This window comes from Suricata suricatta, chromosome 7 (assembly GCF_006229205.1).
Source record: "Suricata suricatta isolate VVHF042 chromosome 7, meerkat_22Aug2017_6uvM2_HiC, whole genome shotgun sequence".
Lineage (NCBI taxonomy): Eukaryota > Metazoa > Chordata > Mammalia > Carnivora > Herpestidae > Suricata > Suricata suricatta.
This window is the reverse complement of record NC_043706.1, coordinates 101,956,841-101,975,790: the sequence shown is the minus strand read 5'-3', so window position 1 is coordinate 101,975,790 and position 18,950 is coordinate 101,956,841. Positions and strand designations below refer to the sequence as shown.

Sequence of the window (18,950 nt, the reverse complement as noted above, 5' to 3'; positions counted from 1 at the left end):
TTGTTGAAACTTGGGAAGAGCTTAAGTTCATACACCAGCAAGTGTTGAAGCACATCCCCAAATGACCAGAAGCGTAAGGGACTTCTTAAAAGGATAAAGCCAAAAAGGTAAAGAAAACTAAAGGACTATTTGCCATTACAAAAAGGGGTCACTTAAGCCAGGCAAATTGATGGAGACTGTGATCCATATATAGCTGCTTAAAAGAGGATAGGAGACCTTTGAGAGTCTTGGAAGTCACTAATAATCATGAAATTAGCCAACTGTTCTAGCTCAAAGAAGTTTAGCAGCCAAGAAGTCACCACGGCTAAGTCTAAATAAAGGACATGAATAGTGTCTGTGTCTTAGTCTCCTGGGGCGACAGTGTGTGGGTGTGTGTGCAAAGACTAGAAGAACAGCTACAGCTCTTTTAGAGCAAAGTCCGGATCCTAGAACACAGGGTGTGTGCATGGGACAACAGAAGGCCACGGCACAGCAATGTATTGACCGTAACTGCTTGTAATGAATTCTTCTGCTGAGAGTAATGGGAAGGAGAGGACTGGCGGCTGGGTGGAGAAAAGAGTCATGAAAATAGATAACAGAGGAGACTGGAGAATTACAATGGAGATTTGGTGGAGATGAGGGAAAGTGAGACCCTCAGATCTGGCCTCTTGCAATTACAGGGACTCTTTACTAGTCATTCTCCTCCTCTTGCCTATGAGCTTAGAAGGAATGGGACAAGGGAGATCATCATTACTCACCTAGGCATCCTTCCCATCTGATAGTACAATGCCTAGCAGAACAAGGTCCTCCAAAAGCATTTGCTGAATAAATGAATGAAATAATAGATGAATGAATACATGAAGGAAGAAATATGTAACTGAGGAAGGTACAAGAAATTAAATTTAGATAAGAGACTTATGAGTAAGATGTAATCAGTTCAGAGCCTTCTAGAAGGTTCTGTATGAAATAAACATTGGCAGAACTAAAACTATAAAACTCAGTAGGCTGGGAAGCAATTGCATCCTTAGCTTGCGGATATGGGGCTGACGACGCCTTTTGTTAAGAGACACTCTGAGTATAGGAACACATTTTCCTGCTAGGTATTTAAATTACTCAGCATATATGATGCCAAAACAACAGAAACCAAGAGTTGAGATTTATTAAGTTTCCGTATAGTAAATAACTTACAATTTTTAACAGTGCAGAGACTTCCGCATTTATGCCACTTACATAAGATCTGCCCACACATTTCTCTGTTAGAAAGAAGTTACCAAGTTCCTTAACTTTATTTTTAGAAGTTGAGTTCTTTGTTTGCTTCTGAATGATCTAACTTAGTTTCTTTTAGTCTAACAAAAGTTTAAAATCAATAGCTTGCTTAAAGCTGTGCTATAATGGCCCTGAGTTTAACACAGCACAGCTGGAAATTTCGACCTCAGTGAATGACATCCACTAAGCCAAAAGTTGAAATGTGCTTGTCAGTGCAGAACCAGATGCTTTGAATTTGGTGAGACCCCAGTAGTCCATTGAGTTTGTCTGTGGCGTGCTCTTCCTGCTGAAAGATGGGTGAGTGGGAGCTCCATGATCTTGACAGCATGGCCTTCCCCTCTTCTCAGCTAGAGGATGACATACTGGTGGCCATTTCACTGGCTATGTAGCCCCCAAAGCTTTGTGCTCTCTTGGGGGCATTACCCAGCTTTTTTTCATCTTGGATGATTTTTATTTTTTCCTCTCCCCACCCTGATTTTATTTTTCAACTTTAAACTAGGACAAATGTTCTGACCCTGTCAAAAAATGGAAGCAAGTTTCCTTTTAATGAGCTCATCCAAGGACAATTCTTGTCTGTGTGGTAGTTTATTAGTAAGGCTAATCTCTGCTTATAGATTTCATACTGTGGCTGCCACTGAAATATCCTTTAAAAGGATGTGCTGCTCACTGCTTATTCCAAATAATTGATGGAGATCTGGGATTCTGATTATAAAATAGTAATCCAACTCTTGCTCTGGGAATGCATCTGAAGAATCCCTACAATTGTAATGATAGGTCTTCTAAAGCACCTACGGTCACTGCCCAAGAATGGAGTCCTTGCTAGAAACTATCTTGGACAGAAATGCCATCCTTTCCTGGCTTTGGTCAAACCACATTTCTTTGTCCTCAACTTCTCCAGCTGGCATATGCCTTGGTCAGTAGGCCAAATAGGAATGTGATCTTCCCAGCTGCTTTGGCTCTGCTTTGCTTTCCATATGTGTATTCAGTTGGTTGCAGTTCACAGATGCACTTTGTGTGTTTTGTGGAAGAGAAACATTCAGGAAAAAAGGTTATCAAACTTAGTTTACAACATACTGATCTTAATTGGTGTCCTTGTCCTTCCAAGCCTTTTCTTGAGCAAAGAATAGTAACTTGGAGTCCTAATTTGCAGGCATGCCTTAAAATGAATCAGGATCTTCTCTGTAATATCTAAATTTGTAGGGACAGTTTTATCTTAGTAAAGTGAATGGGAATGTTCTTCTTCCAATTTCCATCCATTTGTGTATCAGTTATGATTATGGGAGAAGGAAAAAGCTGGATGAAGAGAAGAAATGGGAGAAGAGAGAGGAAACCTACACATCAACAAGAGGAACAAAATGGGTGGGAAATAATTTTGCCTTGAGATATCATGGTCAAAATCAAAGCTTTAGAGCAAGGTACTCATTCATTTCTAGGGACAAGCACTGATCTAGGCAGTTGTTCTTTCAGTTCTTCCTTTGGCAACCCTCCCTTCCTCCTTATGGTCTCCCATCATCTGGGTGCAGTTATGCCAGAAAGTAGAAGGGTGGCTCTGGCTCCCACTGGACAGATACCAGATGCTGGCTATAGCCCTTGGCTTGACTTTCTCCAGAAAAAGACCCTCACTCTACACCCTGCGGGAGAGGGACTTGGGCTAGTACATTTCAGAATGAGTCGTGCACCGGTATAATCATTCTATCAGTGAGTTACATTGGTCACCGTAGTGGTGAGGAGACATCTAAAATGTCTTTTCTTTTTGACCTTCTATGAATCATAACAGTGCCTACTGTGACCTCCAGTGACAAATTAAGAAGAACACAATTGCTGGAATATGACTAATGAATTTCAGGGTCCTCATGATAGAATTTATCCAAATTAAGGGTTACATGTGTAAAATCCAACTTGCTAGAGAGAATCAATATTTATTAAGTCAATATAATGTCAATGATGGCAGTTCATAGGTATTCAATGCTTCTATAAGCCTCACCCTGTGCTAGAAATTTTCCACACATCACCTCATGTAGTCCACAGGAAACCCATCAGGCAGTTATGATTACTTCCCTGATATATAAAATGAAGAAAAACAACACAGAAAAGTTATGCAAACTTACCAGAATGAAGCAGTGGCTCTTACATTTGGCTTGAACTGAGAAACAGAAAAAGTCTAGGCCCTAATTGTTTAAAATTATACTTTAATTTAGTGGACTTAAGTAGTAATTCCTAAGTATCATTCTTACAGAGGACATTTTCTTAGACATGACTAGTTAGTTCAAGGTAAAAGAAAGTAATATTCATGCTACTTCATAGAAAGAAGTGTCAAATAGTAAAACAAAATGGTCAGAAATGTAAATTTTGATCACCTTTTCTTTAATCTTCATGTCATTTCCTTAATGTTTCTTTTCATATAAGTCACTGAAGGAGCACAGTCACTTCAACTGGCAGTCAGAACCCACCATTTGCAAATACCACGTTTAAATATGGTGAGTTACATGATCTTTCTGGTCCTTAAAAATCTCAGAAGTGGAAGCCAATGAAACCAGATACTCAAAAAATGCATAGACAGGGAATTCTGATCTAAAGTAACCACAATGCACTTCTAATCCTGTGAAGGAAAGAAAATTTGTTCGTTTCATTTTTCCACCCCGCAAATCACACGTAGCAGCCTGCAGTTAGCAAGATGGCTAACTGCTGAGTCTTTGATTTAATGAAAACTTAGGGAAAGCAATTCAGTGCACTGCAGGGACTGCTTTGTTCTTCCATTATGATTCTTTTTTAATGAGAAAGATGATTGTAAGGATAAACTCTATTCCTCTGAATTTTTACACTAATTACATACAAAGCACTACTTTGGCAGAAGAGGACTTATCTCCTTCAGGCAATACAGTTATCATCTTGTTACCACCCTTCAATCTCCCACACGAACACTGGAGCTTTGTGCCAGGAATGAGTGTGGCTCTATGCCAGCTCTCAGCATGGATAGGTGACTGCTAAAAGATTTCCAGAATTAACAGTCAGTGTGGACTGCAGATAAGACAGAGACACATCCCTCCCTCCAAGCTTATGTGCTGTTTGGAATGAATGAATCAGAAGCGCATCCCTTAAATGAAGTATTTGGCATGGGGAATGAGGGAGAGTTTGAGGTATAGAGTGTGTGTATGCGTGTACATTTATAATTACATGTATGTATGATTATTTAACTAATGATTCACTAAGAGAAGACAATGTTGCACATTCATGTCATTTTCCTTTAATCTAAAAGTCATTTAAGTGATACTGGAAGTTCTGTGTAAGGTATCACTCTATTTGAGATTCATCCATTTTAGCACAAACAGGACATGCTCTGTTGGGTACTCTTAACTTTGGTTAAGACTGTGAAAGACTTGATTTGGTGCAGATTCACCCTGTAAGCACTGCATATGTATGGAGTGTGTGTATTTTCGTGTTGTTTAATGGATTATGAACTTGATAAATAATAGTTCATGTCACAAGAGCAAGGGCCTTCGAGTAGGTTTCCTTTCTTTTTTTTTTTTTTTGAAACTATACTCATTCTTAGAGTCTAAAAGCATGCCATCTGAAGTAAGAAGTTTTAATGGTGCCCTCCTAATATCCGTAAATGACTGAAGGAATAGCTACTATAGTTTCCCTACTGGAAACTCTGGTCCTAATGAGACATTATTTTATCATAGTAACCATGGAGGGTTAGTAGACAGTCAATTAATTCTTTTTCATTCATTTTGTTTGGCCTTTGGTAGGGTGTATTAAAGTATAATTTACCTGTGATAAAATCCATTTCTTTTGAGTGTGCAGCTTGAAGAGGTTTTTAAAAAATTTTTTCTAATGTTTTTTATTTATTTTTGAGAGGTAGAGAGAGAGTTTGAGTAAGAGAAAGTCAGAGAGAGAGGGAGACACAGAATCCGAAGCAGGCTCCAGGCTCTGAGCTAGCTGTCAGCACAGAGCCTGATGCAGGGCTCGAACCCAAGAACCGCGAGATCATGAACTGAGCCAAAGTCGAATGTTCAACCGACTGAGCCACCCAGGTGCCCCTTGAAGAGTTTTAACAAATGTATACAGTCCTGTAATCTCTACAACAATCAAGATTGATAGAACATTTCTCTGAAAGTTCCCTTGTGCCACTGTGCAGTCAGTCTCCTCTCCCACTCTGAGGCTCTGGCAACCACATATCTATTTCTTCACTTTATAGTTTTGTCTTTTCCAGAACATCATATTATTACCCAGGATATAATTACACAGTACGGAAGCTTTCCTGTCTGCCCTCCTGAACTTATCATAATGCTGTTAAGGCTAATCCATACCATTGCATGTTTCGGCAGCTTATTTCTTTTCATGGCTGAGTGGTACTCCATTGTATGAATTTACCACAATTTGTTTATTCTTTCACAAGCTGATGGGCATATGGGTTGTTTACAGTTTTTGACCATTATGAACAAAGCTATAATGGACATTTGTGTATAATTCTCTGTGTGCACATCATGTTCTCATTTCTCTTAGGAGAGTGTGATTGATGGATCATATTTAAGCATATATTTAACTTTACAATAAACTGCCGAACTATTTTCCAAAGTGGTGGTATCATTTTGCATTCCCAGAAGCAGTCTATGAGAGTTTCAGTTGCTCTTGCTAGAACCAGATTCTTGTTTTCTCTTGTGATTTTCTCTAATAATTTCCTAGCATGTTCTGTGTATATTACCTTCTTCTTCCCTCCCTCCCCTCTTCCCACCTTTTCTTCTCTCTTCCCCAACAACATAATCATAATTCCCATCTACCAAAGATTCATCTGAGCACCTCAATTCTTAAGTATAACCTTTCTATACTATGGGGACTAGAAAGAACCCTGCAATTATACATAAGTAAGTAAAAATAAATGCAACCTGATAGGGAATGGGAATGGAGGTCTACCAGGTAATTTCCCACACAGGAAAATCTTTAAGAGGCTCCAATGAATTAATTACCTCACCAGTCATAGGTAGTATTTGTCCCCACAACTTCCAAGGGAGATATGATTCAGTATTGATACTGCCGACACACTCCTTCTCCTCAGTGACCCAAAGTCCAACCCAAATTCTCCTCAGTGACTAAGTAAAAGCTATCCAGAGAATTGGAAATTGAGCTGCGTGTGAGCATAACTTGGGCTTTTGCTTTGAGGAAAATCCTGGATCCTGCTTTAACTCTTTTCACTGCTCTGGCTCATGCTGTTGACCTCCTATGGTGGGGGTCAAAGAACATTCCAACAAAGGCGAGGGGCAAAGATTCACAGAGGCAGAGCAGTATTAACAGAATTAGGGACATGAGATCCTCAGGTGACTCTAGGATCTGACAGACTGAAATGCCAGATACCTGTTTCCAAGACGTGATTATGGCTCTCTGAGAAGTCTACATTATTTTGTATTAAGTCCTACATGTCCTCTAATTACACGGATGTTTTAAATCTTGTAACATGGGTATTTGAGAATTTAGCTTATGTAATTATATGTAAGAAGTGCAGTGTTTCTGCAAAGGACAAATATGAAGCTTGTCTGGTGTGGGAAGAGGTAACAATTACTCACTGACTAATATGCCCCCCAGCCACCACCAAAAGGAGAAATGCTTTTTGGGCACAAATTCTAAGAAGTGTATTCATTTAAAATACTGAGGGCTATAGGACTGGACCATTGGGCTATGAATTGCATATAGCTGTTGTGTGAAGACAAAGCTGTCATTTTTATGAATTTCTTTCATCTCTCTTGCCCTTGAGTGCCCTGGGTAGGAAAAGGAGATGGTGGGTAGGGCGGGCAGGGAGAGAATGGGTGCTTGAAATACCTGAACAGAGTTCATGTTTTCAGCCTCCCCACTTAAAACTGAAATTTGAACTAGGATTTCTGTCTTCTGGAATTTAATGTTCAAAATGAGTACAGTTTTCATAAAAAGTATGGCATGTGTTTACTTTTCAGTGTTCTTTCTTTAGAAAAAATCAGAGATTACACATGGTGATGTTTTTATGAATGCTCTGTTAGTACCATTAGAGAACTGTCTCTTTTTCACACTAACATGAAAAAACATAAATGATTCAATAGATACTTTAATGTCCACGTTTCAGGAATTTTCTGAAAAGCAAAATACATGCACAACCCATCATACTGCTTTTAACTAGAAGCTTGTCTTTTATTCAAAATTGGAAGAGCTTATAAAAATATCTTTCAATGAAAAAGCAAAATTTATAAAACAAGTCACCAGGAAGATGATGATCTATGGTGGCCACATTTTCTTTTCTTTCCAGGGTCTGTGTATGAAATGAAGCAGATGCTTCTCTTTCTATTTGTGCCTTTATTACTGATACCCATGCCTCGAGGAGGAAAACAAGGACTGAAAGTATTTTACCCCCCTCAACATCTTGCCTTTGCCCCACAATTCTTTCCTACCCAATAACAAAGTAAACTGTAAATGGAAAAATAAAGAGGCATTAGAGAGATAGGAACTGAGAAAAACTGGCAAAAGAAGAAAAGAAGGAAATTAATGACTGTTTAAAAACTGTCATTTAAAAATTGTCAAAAGAGGAACCATGGGTACCTATTATTTAAGAGTTGCTGAAAGTACTTCTGGGAAGCAGCAGGATTCTTGTAATAATTGGTAAGACAACTTTATGGGCAGAAAGTCTAATAACATATTTTTTCTTGATATCCTATCTTCACCTTTGTTTTTAAAAGCCTGTCACACTTCTCGCTTCTAGAACACAAATGTGAGAATGGCTGGGCTGCAGTTAGACCCCATCCTGTTCTTCTTGCTTCCTGTTCATAGACTTTGCTTTTTGTGTTTCTCTGCTTCCTGATTTCAGCTAGCATTGCATGGAATTTTAAGAAAAAAAGTAGACATGAGGAAGAGTCTTCTTTTGAGAATTTCCCAGGCAAATCCATAAGTTTTGGGGAGCTTCACTATACTTTCCTAGTTATATTCCTGTGAGACAATAGAAAATATATATTGGTCTCTGCCTTCAGTTCCTGGCACAGAGCTCCTAAAACCCTTGTAATTCCCTAATAAGAGTACTTAGGGGTATCTTTTGTTCTAATATTTGGTCTTTGACCCTGGTTCCTGACAGGGTTCCTAAATCCCTTGGAATTTCCAGGGTAATAGCAATGTCTTTTGTTCTAATGAGGTGACTCTTGGTGGGTTCCAGGATGGGGACTGGTTACCACAAAATCCAAGCCATGATTAGAAGTTTGGCATTTTCGGCTACATCTCTCCATTCTCCAGAGAGGTGAGAGGGGCTAGAAATCGAGTTAATGATCAGTCGTGTCTACATAATGATATCCATAAAAATCTCTCAAATAGAGGATTCAGAGAACTTCAGGGTTGAATGTGTGGTGATGCGGGAAGAGTGGCATGCCCAGAACGGTGTGGAAGCTCTGTGCCCCCGTGTACTTTGCTCAACTCCTCTCTTCCATGATGTTCATCTATGTCATTTATCATCTTCTTTCATCATATACTGATAAACAGTATTTAATATGTTTTCCTGAGTCCTGAGAGCCACTTTAGTAAGTTAATCAAACCCAAGAAGGAAGTTGAAGGAACATTTGATTTACAGTCCATTAGTCAGAAGCAGAAGTTACAACCAGACTTGCAATTAGCATCTGAAGTGAGAGGGGCAGTCTTGTGAAGTGAGCTCCTAACTTATGGGATCTGACTTCCTATCTCCAGGTAGACAGTGTCAGGACTGGGATTGACTATAGGACACCCAGCTAATGTCACAAAATTGCTTGGTATGAAAAACACCACACATTCAGTAACAAAGGGTGTGTGTTAAGGGTGACGTTAGTGTGAGAGTAAAAGGAAGACACAGGAAGAGAACTGAGTTTTTCTTTACAATTCCTGAAGCCCTACTATGTACATGCTGTAGCATAAGTTTGGATTTCAAGCATCACTTCAATAAGGACATAATTGCCTGAAAAACTTCTCTAAAGTGGTTACTGTTAACCTACTGAAGTAATAGCTAAATTCTCAAACTTGCTGCCAAGTCACTGGAACTACTTGTTTGAAGTACCTTTTTTAAATATATATAAAGTGATATTACTGAAGCTCTGTTATAAACATCAAAACCTTTTTGAATTTAAAACTATCTGTAATAAAAACCTACTACCAATCAAGGAAAGGGCTAGATATAAAACTTGTTCAACAAGACACAACATTTTTAAGGATGAGGTCACATTTTTATAGGAACGAATTAATAATCAGGGACAAGTTCAAAAGCCCAGCCTGAACTAGAGTTATATTGGAATTTCTACTGGAACCTGTTGATTCAGAGTCTTTGGCCACTGGTTCAATGAGCATCCGATAAAGGGAACTCAGTTTAACTTTGAAGTCAGTGTTCCACAAGGCTTTTGCCATAAGACCAACCTGAAGGTTCTTGAAGGGTTTCTTGCATTTACACATCGTATTCACAGGAGACAGTCATAACTTTTTAGAAGTTATATTGTTAAAATGCTAAGGAAAATTTTGTTTAAAATACATTCCCAATCAGGCACCTGGGTAGCTTAGTTGGTTGAGTGTCCGACTTCAGCTCAGGTCATGATATCACAGTTCATGGGTTTGAGCCCTGGGCTTGTTGCTGTCAGCCTATCAGTGAAGAGCCCACTTCAGATCCTCGGTCCCCTTCTCTCTCTGCCCCTCCCTTCCTTATGCTCTCCCTCAAAAAAAGAAAAAATATAGATTAAAAAATAAATTCTTGAGGCTAATTTTTGCAGTTATGTGGCCTAAGATATGTCAAATTAAACGGTAGCCTGGTGGGGTTAGGTGATGTCTGTGCTGGGAGAATTGGAAAGACAGTAATTTTGCTCAGTCCTAATCTTCAGCCTTCTGGGAGGAGTGGTCAGAAAGCATCAGGAAAGGAGAAGAAATTGTGGTTGTGAGAGCAGCTTTCTTGCACACACCAGACTTTCCATCCTTCCCTCCTCTTTGCTCTGTTGTTCATTCCCTCTCAAGTCTTGAGGTGCACAAGGAAAGAGATTATTATGTCTCTAGAACATAGAACTGAAATCAGCCTATACAAAACTAATGTAATTACTATGCTGATTTCCAGATGTTAGCTTCATGCCAGCCCATTAAAACTTCTAAAGATGGACATTAAAACATTGAGAGTAAACACTCAAATAAAGCCATGTCAGTGGATCTAGTGACAATTTGAGGCAATGGCAGAAATCTCCAGATAGGGCATCTTAGACACTGATTCTGGCCATCACTGACTAGGATAAACAAAATTCCTTCAGGTTCTCTTCAGTCTTCTTTACAAAGAGTCTCCAAATTCCTTGTCCTAGCCCTTGGCCTCTTGCTAGTTGTGTCTCTCCACACCCAACCCCCACCACCCTTCCCACCAGAAGCTGGGACAACATTCTGTTGACTTCGTTGTTGTGCCTCACTAGACCTTGCACTACTGCCGGTTTCTTCTTCAGGGTTTTTAAATTCAAGCAAAAAACCCTCCATTTGTTCAAAAGTATCTTTTCCTCCCCCAGCTTCCCCTAGACCCCACATGGAGTTCAGGGAGCACAGGGAGGCACGTGACCTGGCCCAGGGTGAGCCTTATAGCTCCTAGTTCTCAGCCTGGAGCAGGTTCTGGACACAGAAGCACTGCTTCCTAATTTATAAAATTTGGATAATAATACCTGTTTCCTTGGATTAAAGAAATAAAAGAGATAACTTACATACATAGTGTCTGGTACATTATGGAGTCCTGATAGAAGGTACTGTTATAAACTTTAGGTCTTTTGCTACATTTAGTTTTCTAAGCTTTCCTGTCTCTACCCATGACAGTGAAATTTTCTCTGTTTCTTAGGGTGGTTTGATTTTACTTTTTTCCTCATGCAGGTTTTTGTTAAATCTCTGGATTCCTGGAAAGTAAGGTGGACAAGAACCCAAAGACTAGTAACAGTTCACCATCTCATAGTCCAGACATTTTGTTCTAAAAATCTCAAGAAGATAAATTCACCACTTCCCTGTGAATTTTGTGGGGTTTCTTGTTTGCATTTGCAGTATTCAAACTGTTAGCTTCCAGATCGCCTTGAGGAAATATAGGTCAGACTCCATGTCTATAGCTTTTGTAATCCTGAAGTTTTAGTTGAAATTTTATTCTTAGATTAATTATGTCCACTGATATTAAATTTAAAAAGCCAAAAACTGATAATGCATTTTTTTGATAATTAAATGAATTCCAATACTTTAAACAAATCCAAAGTTAAACTGGGATTCAGTCTCAACTGACTAAAATCTAGAATTGGCCACATCATTATAATTCAGCAATATTATTCGGGATGGCCATTTAAATAAGAAAGTGTAAAAATGAAATACTGTTACAGTTCTAATAAAAGTTTCAAAAAAAGTATGACAATTAGGATTGATGAATATAGCTATTTCTGTGTCATTATTTATTACTAAGGTATAAAATTGTCTTCAAACCTATTTATGGTAATTTTTCAATGCATATTTCAGTCAACAGCTTCTGGGGTTGAATTGTTAGCTTTTTCTGGGCCAAATTTAAAAAAAAGAGTGTTTACACCAGACTCAATGGTATAAACACAAGGATCTGAATTACACTCCACAGAGATATGCCCCAAAGATTTCAACTGCACTTGTCAAAAAAAAAAAGTTTTTGTTGCTTTGATTCTTGGAGGACTTGCTTTTTGAAGTTGAGACAGAATATCTTACCTGACTATTTGTGGTAGTTTTCTTTCCTTTCTTTTCCCTTTTATTACTCCTAGAGTTGTTTGTGTTTACTATTTTTATCCATCTTGTGACACTTTCCCAAAGAACATGCACTTGTCTGTAATTCCTGTGGATTTCTGAGGACTAGCATTAGTGAGGACAGCTGCATCAGGCCTTTCCAGGGTCCAGGGAAGCACTCTAGATTCTCCAAGGGGTACAAGAAATGTATGTCATGGCTCATCATTCTTCTGGATGTTTGTAAAAAGGAAACCAAGCTATTCCAGGCTACATATGGGTTTTTGCATGCTTACCTTGTCTGACGGCTAGTGTGGTGGTATAGACCAAGAAGAGAAGAATGTAATTGAGGAAACTCTGGAAGACTGGCGTATTGGCATGGAAATCCTCTGACAGGTACTTGCTGGTCAAGCCAATTCCACAAATAAGAAGGGATAACACCTGGCCCAGAGCCACAGAGATCAACATCTCCCTGAAAAGTAAAGAGAAACAGTGAGGATCAGCAGGAAGTCCACGGTTAAAACTTAGTTAGTACTTGTGCCATTCACTAGGCTAGGTGCAATAAATGGTATTTCTTTTCATCCATCAGAGCAACTTTATGAACAAAGTGCAATGATTAGTGAGGTTTCACAGAGGAAAATAAAAGGCAAAGAGAAGTTAAGGAATTTGCTCACTGTCACATAATGAGGAAGTAGCAAAGCTGGGATTTGAGACCAAATCTCTCCAGGTGATCCTGGCTTCTAGCCACAACCCTCCGGAGCCTGTGGAGGAAATTAACATCATCTCTGATGCCCAGCATAGCACTCACTAAGTGTTCAGAAACCCGACAGAACACTCGCACGCTGACAAAGAGGCACCATATTGTAACCTTATCCTCAGGTCCTCATACCAAAAAGAGAGACTCTTCTATGTATAGATTGAAATCTTGGGTTCTGAAACACTTAGGGGAAGGGGCCCCAGAAAATCCAGGAGGACCATCTCCTCTCCATTCCCAGATTTTGGATCTTTGCTCTAGCAAAGACTGATAAGCATTAGTCTCTGCTCTCATCTAGGCAAGTTACTATTGTGTGCATGTTAAAATTATTATTCATGAAGCATATCTAGTTACTGAGATGTTATAATAAAACATTTCAAATTCTGTAAATATTTTCTGTTTAAATAATTAAATTAAATAGGCATTGTACTCCACCGTAGTAGGGACTAGAGACAAGAGAGAAGGGGTTCACTTTGCATAGAAATAAAGTGCCCATATGGGCTTCATGATCACATAAACCTGCAGGATCTGACACAGGAAGGGCCCTTGGAAATATAAAGCAGGCTTCTGCCTTCCCCAAAAGTCTCATCTGACTTTTCTGGTTTATTTATAGAAAGAGCAATGTAAAATAAGCAAAGAATATTATTTCTAAACATAAAAACATTAGTCAGAGGATTTGTGATCTTACATATTTCCTCCCCCATGGCAGATGGGATCCATCTTTCTGGAAGGAGCACAGAGTCCTGAATAGATTCCTTAGTGGCATCTTGCTTAAAAAACAGAAAAAAAATGGGGTTCCAGAGTGGCTCAGTGGGTTAAGGGTCCGACTCTTGATTTCAGCTTAGGTCGTGATCCCAGGGTTGTGGGATTGAGCCCCCATTCAGTCTCAATGCTGAGTGTGGAGCCTGCTTGAGACTCTCCCTCCCTCTGTGCCCTCTCCTTCTCTCTCCCTAAATTAATAAAAGAAAAGAAAAAGTTTTTAAAAGAAAAAGAGATTTAAAAAAAAGGCATCTATCACATTTTGGTCATTCCACTTGTTTCAAATGGAAATGTAGCAAGCCATGTGGGCCCATAGAAAAGGCTTTCCTGAGGTAACCTGTAACATATTGGTAGAGATTTCTCTTTAGTACTGGCCCTGACCCCTGAATTCAATCTGTATAAAGGAATTGAACAGATATTTTAAAATATATATGTCTACAATGTCAGTCTGCTGTTTACAATCTCACAATGGTACCCTGTAAAATGCAGTGATCTATAAGGCTTGTGATACATGACCTACTGACATCGCTGCCAACATGTCCCCTCATCCCTTTGCATCCATGCATCCCAAAGAAGTGGGATCTATTTCTCCTTTTCTAGAAGCTGAGCTCATCTTGTGACTTACTTTGACCAACAGAACACAGGGGTAAGGATGTCCTGTGACTTCTGGGCCAATCCCCAAGAAACTCTGCAGCTTCCATTTTTCACTCTCTGCAGATACAGCTTACATGTAAAGAACCCAGGCTACTGAATATTGTGGGACCATGTGTAAAGAAAAAGAGAAACCCAGCCAGCTAATGCCACCCCAGCTGAAGCATCAGACATGTGAGTGAGGCTCCTGGATCCTCCTACCCCAGTAGAGCTGTGCCAGCCTGTGCCACATGGAGTGGAGATGAACTGTCCCCAGAGACCGCTGCCCAATTGGAGAATTGTGAGAAATAATCAATGGTTGTTGTTTTAGGGCACAATATTTGTGGTGGTTCATTATGAGCATCGGGTAACTGAAAACAAGGCCCTACATGCCTTTCCTCCACTCTTAATACCTCCGGAACTTTACTTTCTGCTTTCAATTCCCCATGAAGCCAGAGCTCCAGGCCTACATACAGAGCTAGTTACACCTCAACAATGAGTCAAGGTCTTCTTTGATGGCATTCCTTTGCATGTGTTATTATTTCCAGAATGTTCTTCCTGCCTTTATCAGTTTGACTCCTATTCATCTTTTTAGGTTTGGCTCATACGTTATCCCCTTTAATAAGTCTTACTCGTCCTTCTTCCTTAGGTTGCTTCTCCTTTATTTCTATATCTTATTTTGTAATTACTGATTCTACCCCCCTTTCCCTATGCCAGACAGTGTAGTCTATATAATGTTCTTTACTGTATCTATAGCTGGGCAATACCATTCAGAAGAAGTAGAAAATAAAGGGATTCAAAGACAGGGCAGAAATGGGCAACACTGAACAGTTCTGCTGAATGAAAGCACAATAGAAAAGAAAGGCAGAGGTAAAGAGAAGTACCAGAATTAATTCAAAAGTTTTTAAGCCAGCCTAACAGAAGCATGATACACACTAACAAAATTCATGATAAGCAGTTGGTTTTAGTGGAAAGAATGCAAAAGTTTTTGGTATATTGAATTTGAGCTGTCAGATGAGCTTCCAAAAGATCTAGCAGTATTTGAAACAAGAGAGAAGAGCTGGAGAGGGAAGTCAACTAGGAGATAATTATGCAGAAGTCACACACCTAAAAGTGATGAGTGGCTAAAGTACTAGAAACGAATGATATTGCCATGGAAGAGAGAATGGGAGAGAGAATAATCTTCTAAGAAAAATCCTTGGGGAATCCCTAGATTGGGATTAAGGGAAAAGAAGAGGCACAGCATTGGAGTCAAAAGTGGTTAGAAGGTTAAGGGGAAGACCAGCGCAGTTCTTGCTATCAACGAAAACAGGAGAGCAAAGACTTTCATGGAGGAGGCAGTTGTAACACTGAATGTTATGCTTAGAGGACAGAGAGAATGCATACTGGTAGAAGATAATTTGTAGTCACTGCTAGCCTTTGAAACACCAGTTTGGGTACAGTGGAGAATAGCAGAGAAATACTGTTATTATGGAAAGGGAACAGAGAATTTCACATAGGGAATAGTTAGCTGTGACTAAGAGGACAGGAAGTCCTAAGATAAGAAAGTGACTTTGAAGAATTTTGAAGAATCAAACTATTCTTTGAAGAAGTTTGATCTAGTCACCACCAAACACAACAATTATGAGTAGAGTTAAAATAATAATGTATAAAATAATTTAAAACTTCATTTAGAGTGGATTCATGATTATCCTCTCATCGGGTCACTCTTGATTATTTGCGTAATAACGTACATCCACGTAACTGGAAGAGAAATAGGGAGAGTTACACTAATTGATTTCTTCCAATGCTGCGTGTGTCCACTAGAGAATACTGGATATGGAGTATGTCTCCTTGGGAAAAGAAGATTAAAAATAGCCACAACATGGTGATTCCTACAGTTGCTTAAATTATAAGCCTGGTATTCAAAACTTTGGCAGTATCCAGTGCCTTTCCTGAACAAAATAACTGATTACTTATGTAAGGGAATCAAATTTTAGTCCTTCTGATGTATATGTACCAATATACATATAAAACAACCTTCTACAAGTCAGGCACTATATATGCAAAGATGAATAAGACATAGTCCTTGTCATTGGTGAGCTACTAACCAAGACTTTGGAGCTGAGTTCCCAAATAATTTACTACAAAATGAGGCCAGTTATGGTAAAATAACAATAATAATTCATATTTAATAAGTTCTCAGACTGTGCCAAGTCTTGCGCTTTAGCTTTATATATATGCTACCTTATTTAATCCTCATAATAACCTTATAAGACTGGTACTACTTTTTGTATTTATTTCTTATAGAAATGTGCTGTTACTGGACACATTCTGAAACCTTATGGTGCAATGAATCTACTTGCCCGATATTAATCTACATTTTATAGTTTTAAAAATGCAGTATTGATTACATTAGCATTTGAATTAATGACCTTTTAAATTCAAAGGAATTCTCTTAATACAGAATAACTGGATGATCAAAATATTTAGAAAATAGGTTTCTAAACCATCTACCCACTGCATGTATATCATTACACATTTACAGTATACATTTCTACTAATTTATATTTTTATAAATATATAAACATAAGTATGTATATATTTAGATGACTTATAGATACATACATATACCATAAATCAAATTAATAAAAATTACATTAAAAAGAATTGCTTGTTATCTAACAAATGCCAGATATAAAGGCCCTAGTAAGAAATGAAAATAGGGGTCCTTTGTTCTAAAAGCAAGAGAAAATGTGATTATAGGTACACACACAAGTCTCTCCCTCTCAACTTGTCTGTTTTTTTTCTTGTTACTTTTTGACCCCTTTTCACCCATTTTTCCCAACCCCTAATCCCTGCAGCCCTGACAATGACCAATCTGTTTTATCTATCCATGTGATTGTTTTTTATAGGAAAAAATTCCATGTATAAGAGAGATCATATAGTACTTATCTTTCTCTGACTTATTTCACTTAGCATAATACCCTTAAGATCCATCTATGTTGTCACAAATGGCAAGAATTCATTCTTTTTTATGGCTAAATAATATGGCACACACCACAATTTCTGAATCCATTCATTCATTGATGAATTAATGGTTGTTTCCATGTCTTAGCTATTGTAAATAACACTGCAATGAACATGAACATGAACATGAACATGGGGGTGCAAAAATCTTTTCTAGTTAGTGTTTTTATCTTCTTCAGATAAATGTGAAAGTGGAATCACTGGATCATATGGTGGTTCTATTTTTATTTTTTTCTGGAAAGATTCCATACTCTTTTCTATGCTGGCTGCCCTGATTTACATTCTAACCAATAGTGCACAAGGGTTTCCTTTTCTCCACATCTTTACCAACACTTATTCCTTCTCTTTTCTTTAATAATTACCATTTTAACAGGCTTGAGGGGACAGCTCATTGTGGTTTTGATTTGCATGTTTTGATTTGCATTTCCTTGCTAATGAATAATGCTAAACATCTTTTCATGTACCTGTTGGCCATCTTTATGTCTTTGAAAAAGACAGTTTAAAATTGAATTGTTTGTCTTTTTGCCATTGAGTTTTATGAGTTCTTTATACATTTTAGTTAATAGCTCCTTATCAGATATATGATTTGCAGATATTTTCTCCCATTATGTAGGTTGTTTTTCATTCTGTTTATAGTTTTCTTTGCAGAAGCTTTTTAGTATGATGTAATCTCTCTGCTTTTTCATTTTACTGCTTCTGCTTTTGGTGTCAAGATTGAGAAACACCATTATGAACATCTATGTCAAAAAGCTTACCGCCTATGTTTTCTTCTAGGAGTTTTATGGTTTCAGGTCTTATGTTCAAGTCCTTAATGGATTTTGAGTTAATTTTTCGTGTATGGTATAAGACAGTGGTCAAGATTCATTCTTTTGCATGTATCTGTCCAGTCTTCCCCCATTGTATATTCTTGTCTCCTTTGTTGTAAATTAATTGACCATATATGTGTTGGTTTATTTCTCAGCTTTCTATTCTGTTCCATTGATCTATGTTTCTGTTTTTATTCCAACACTGTACTGTATTAATCATTATAGCTTTGTAACAAAGTTTGAAATCAGGAAGCATGGTGCCTCCAGCTTTGTTCTTTCTCAAGATTGCTTTAGTTATTGGTTTTGTTTTTATTGTTTTTTGGTGGTTCCATACAAATTTTAGAATTATTTGTTTTATTTCTTTGTAAAATACCATTGGAATTTTGATAAGGAATGCACTTAATCTGTATATTGCCTTGGATAGTATGAACATTTTAACATTCTAGGAGCACAAAATAATCTTTCATTTGTGTCTTCAATTTTATTAATATTTTATACTTTTCATTAGAGGTCTTTAATCTCCTTGGTTAAATTTATTCTTGGTATTTTATAGTTTTTGCTGCAATTGTAATTTGGATTTTTAAAATTTCTCTTTCTGAGAGATTGAAGAAGACACCAAGAAATGGAAAAGCATTCCCTGTTCATGAATAGGAAGAATAAACATTGTGAAAATGTCATTATTACCCAAAGCAATCTACACATTCAGTGCAATCCCCATTAAAAATTGCACCAACATTCTTCTCAAAGCTAGAACAAACTACTCTCAAATTCGTATGGAACCACAAAAGACCCCGAATAGCCAAAGTTATATTGAAGAAGAAAACCAAAACGGGAGGCATCACAATCCCAGACTTTAGCCTCTACTACAAAGCTGTCATCATCAAGACAGTATGGTATTGGCACAAAAACAGGCACATAGACCAATGGAATAGAATAGGGAACTCAGAACTGGGCCCACAAATGTATGGCCAATTAATTTTTGACAAAGCAGGAAAGAATATCTGATGGAAAAAAGACTGCCTCTTTAGCAGGTGGTGCTGGGAGAACTGGAC

At 38.1% G+C, this 18,950-nt stretch overlaps 1 protein-coding gene across 1 annotated transcript in view; it reads right to left on the bottom strand.

Annotated features, from left to right (window-relative positions):
• The window catches only part of SLC35F1 (solute carrier family 35 member F1), a 182,126-nt gene that overhangs the window by 143,092 nt on the left and 20,084 nt on the right, over positions 1-18,950 (bottom strand). Inside the window, exon 3 of the mRNA XM_029943216.1 lies at positions 12,237-12,463. Coding sequence (XP_029799076.1) covers positions 12,237-12,463 — 227 coding nt within the window. The remainder of the gene's footprint in view (positions 1-12,236; positions 12,464-18,950) is intronic.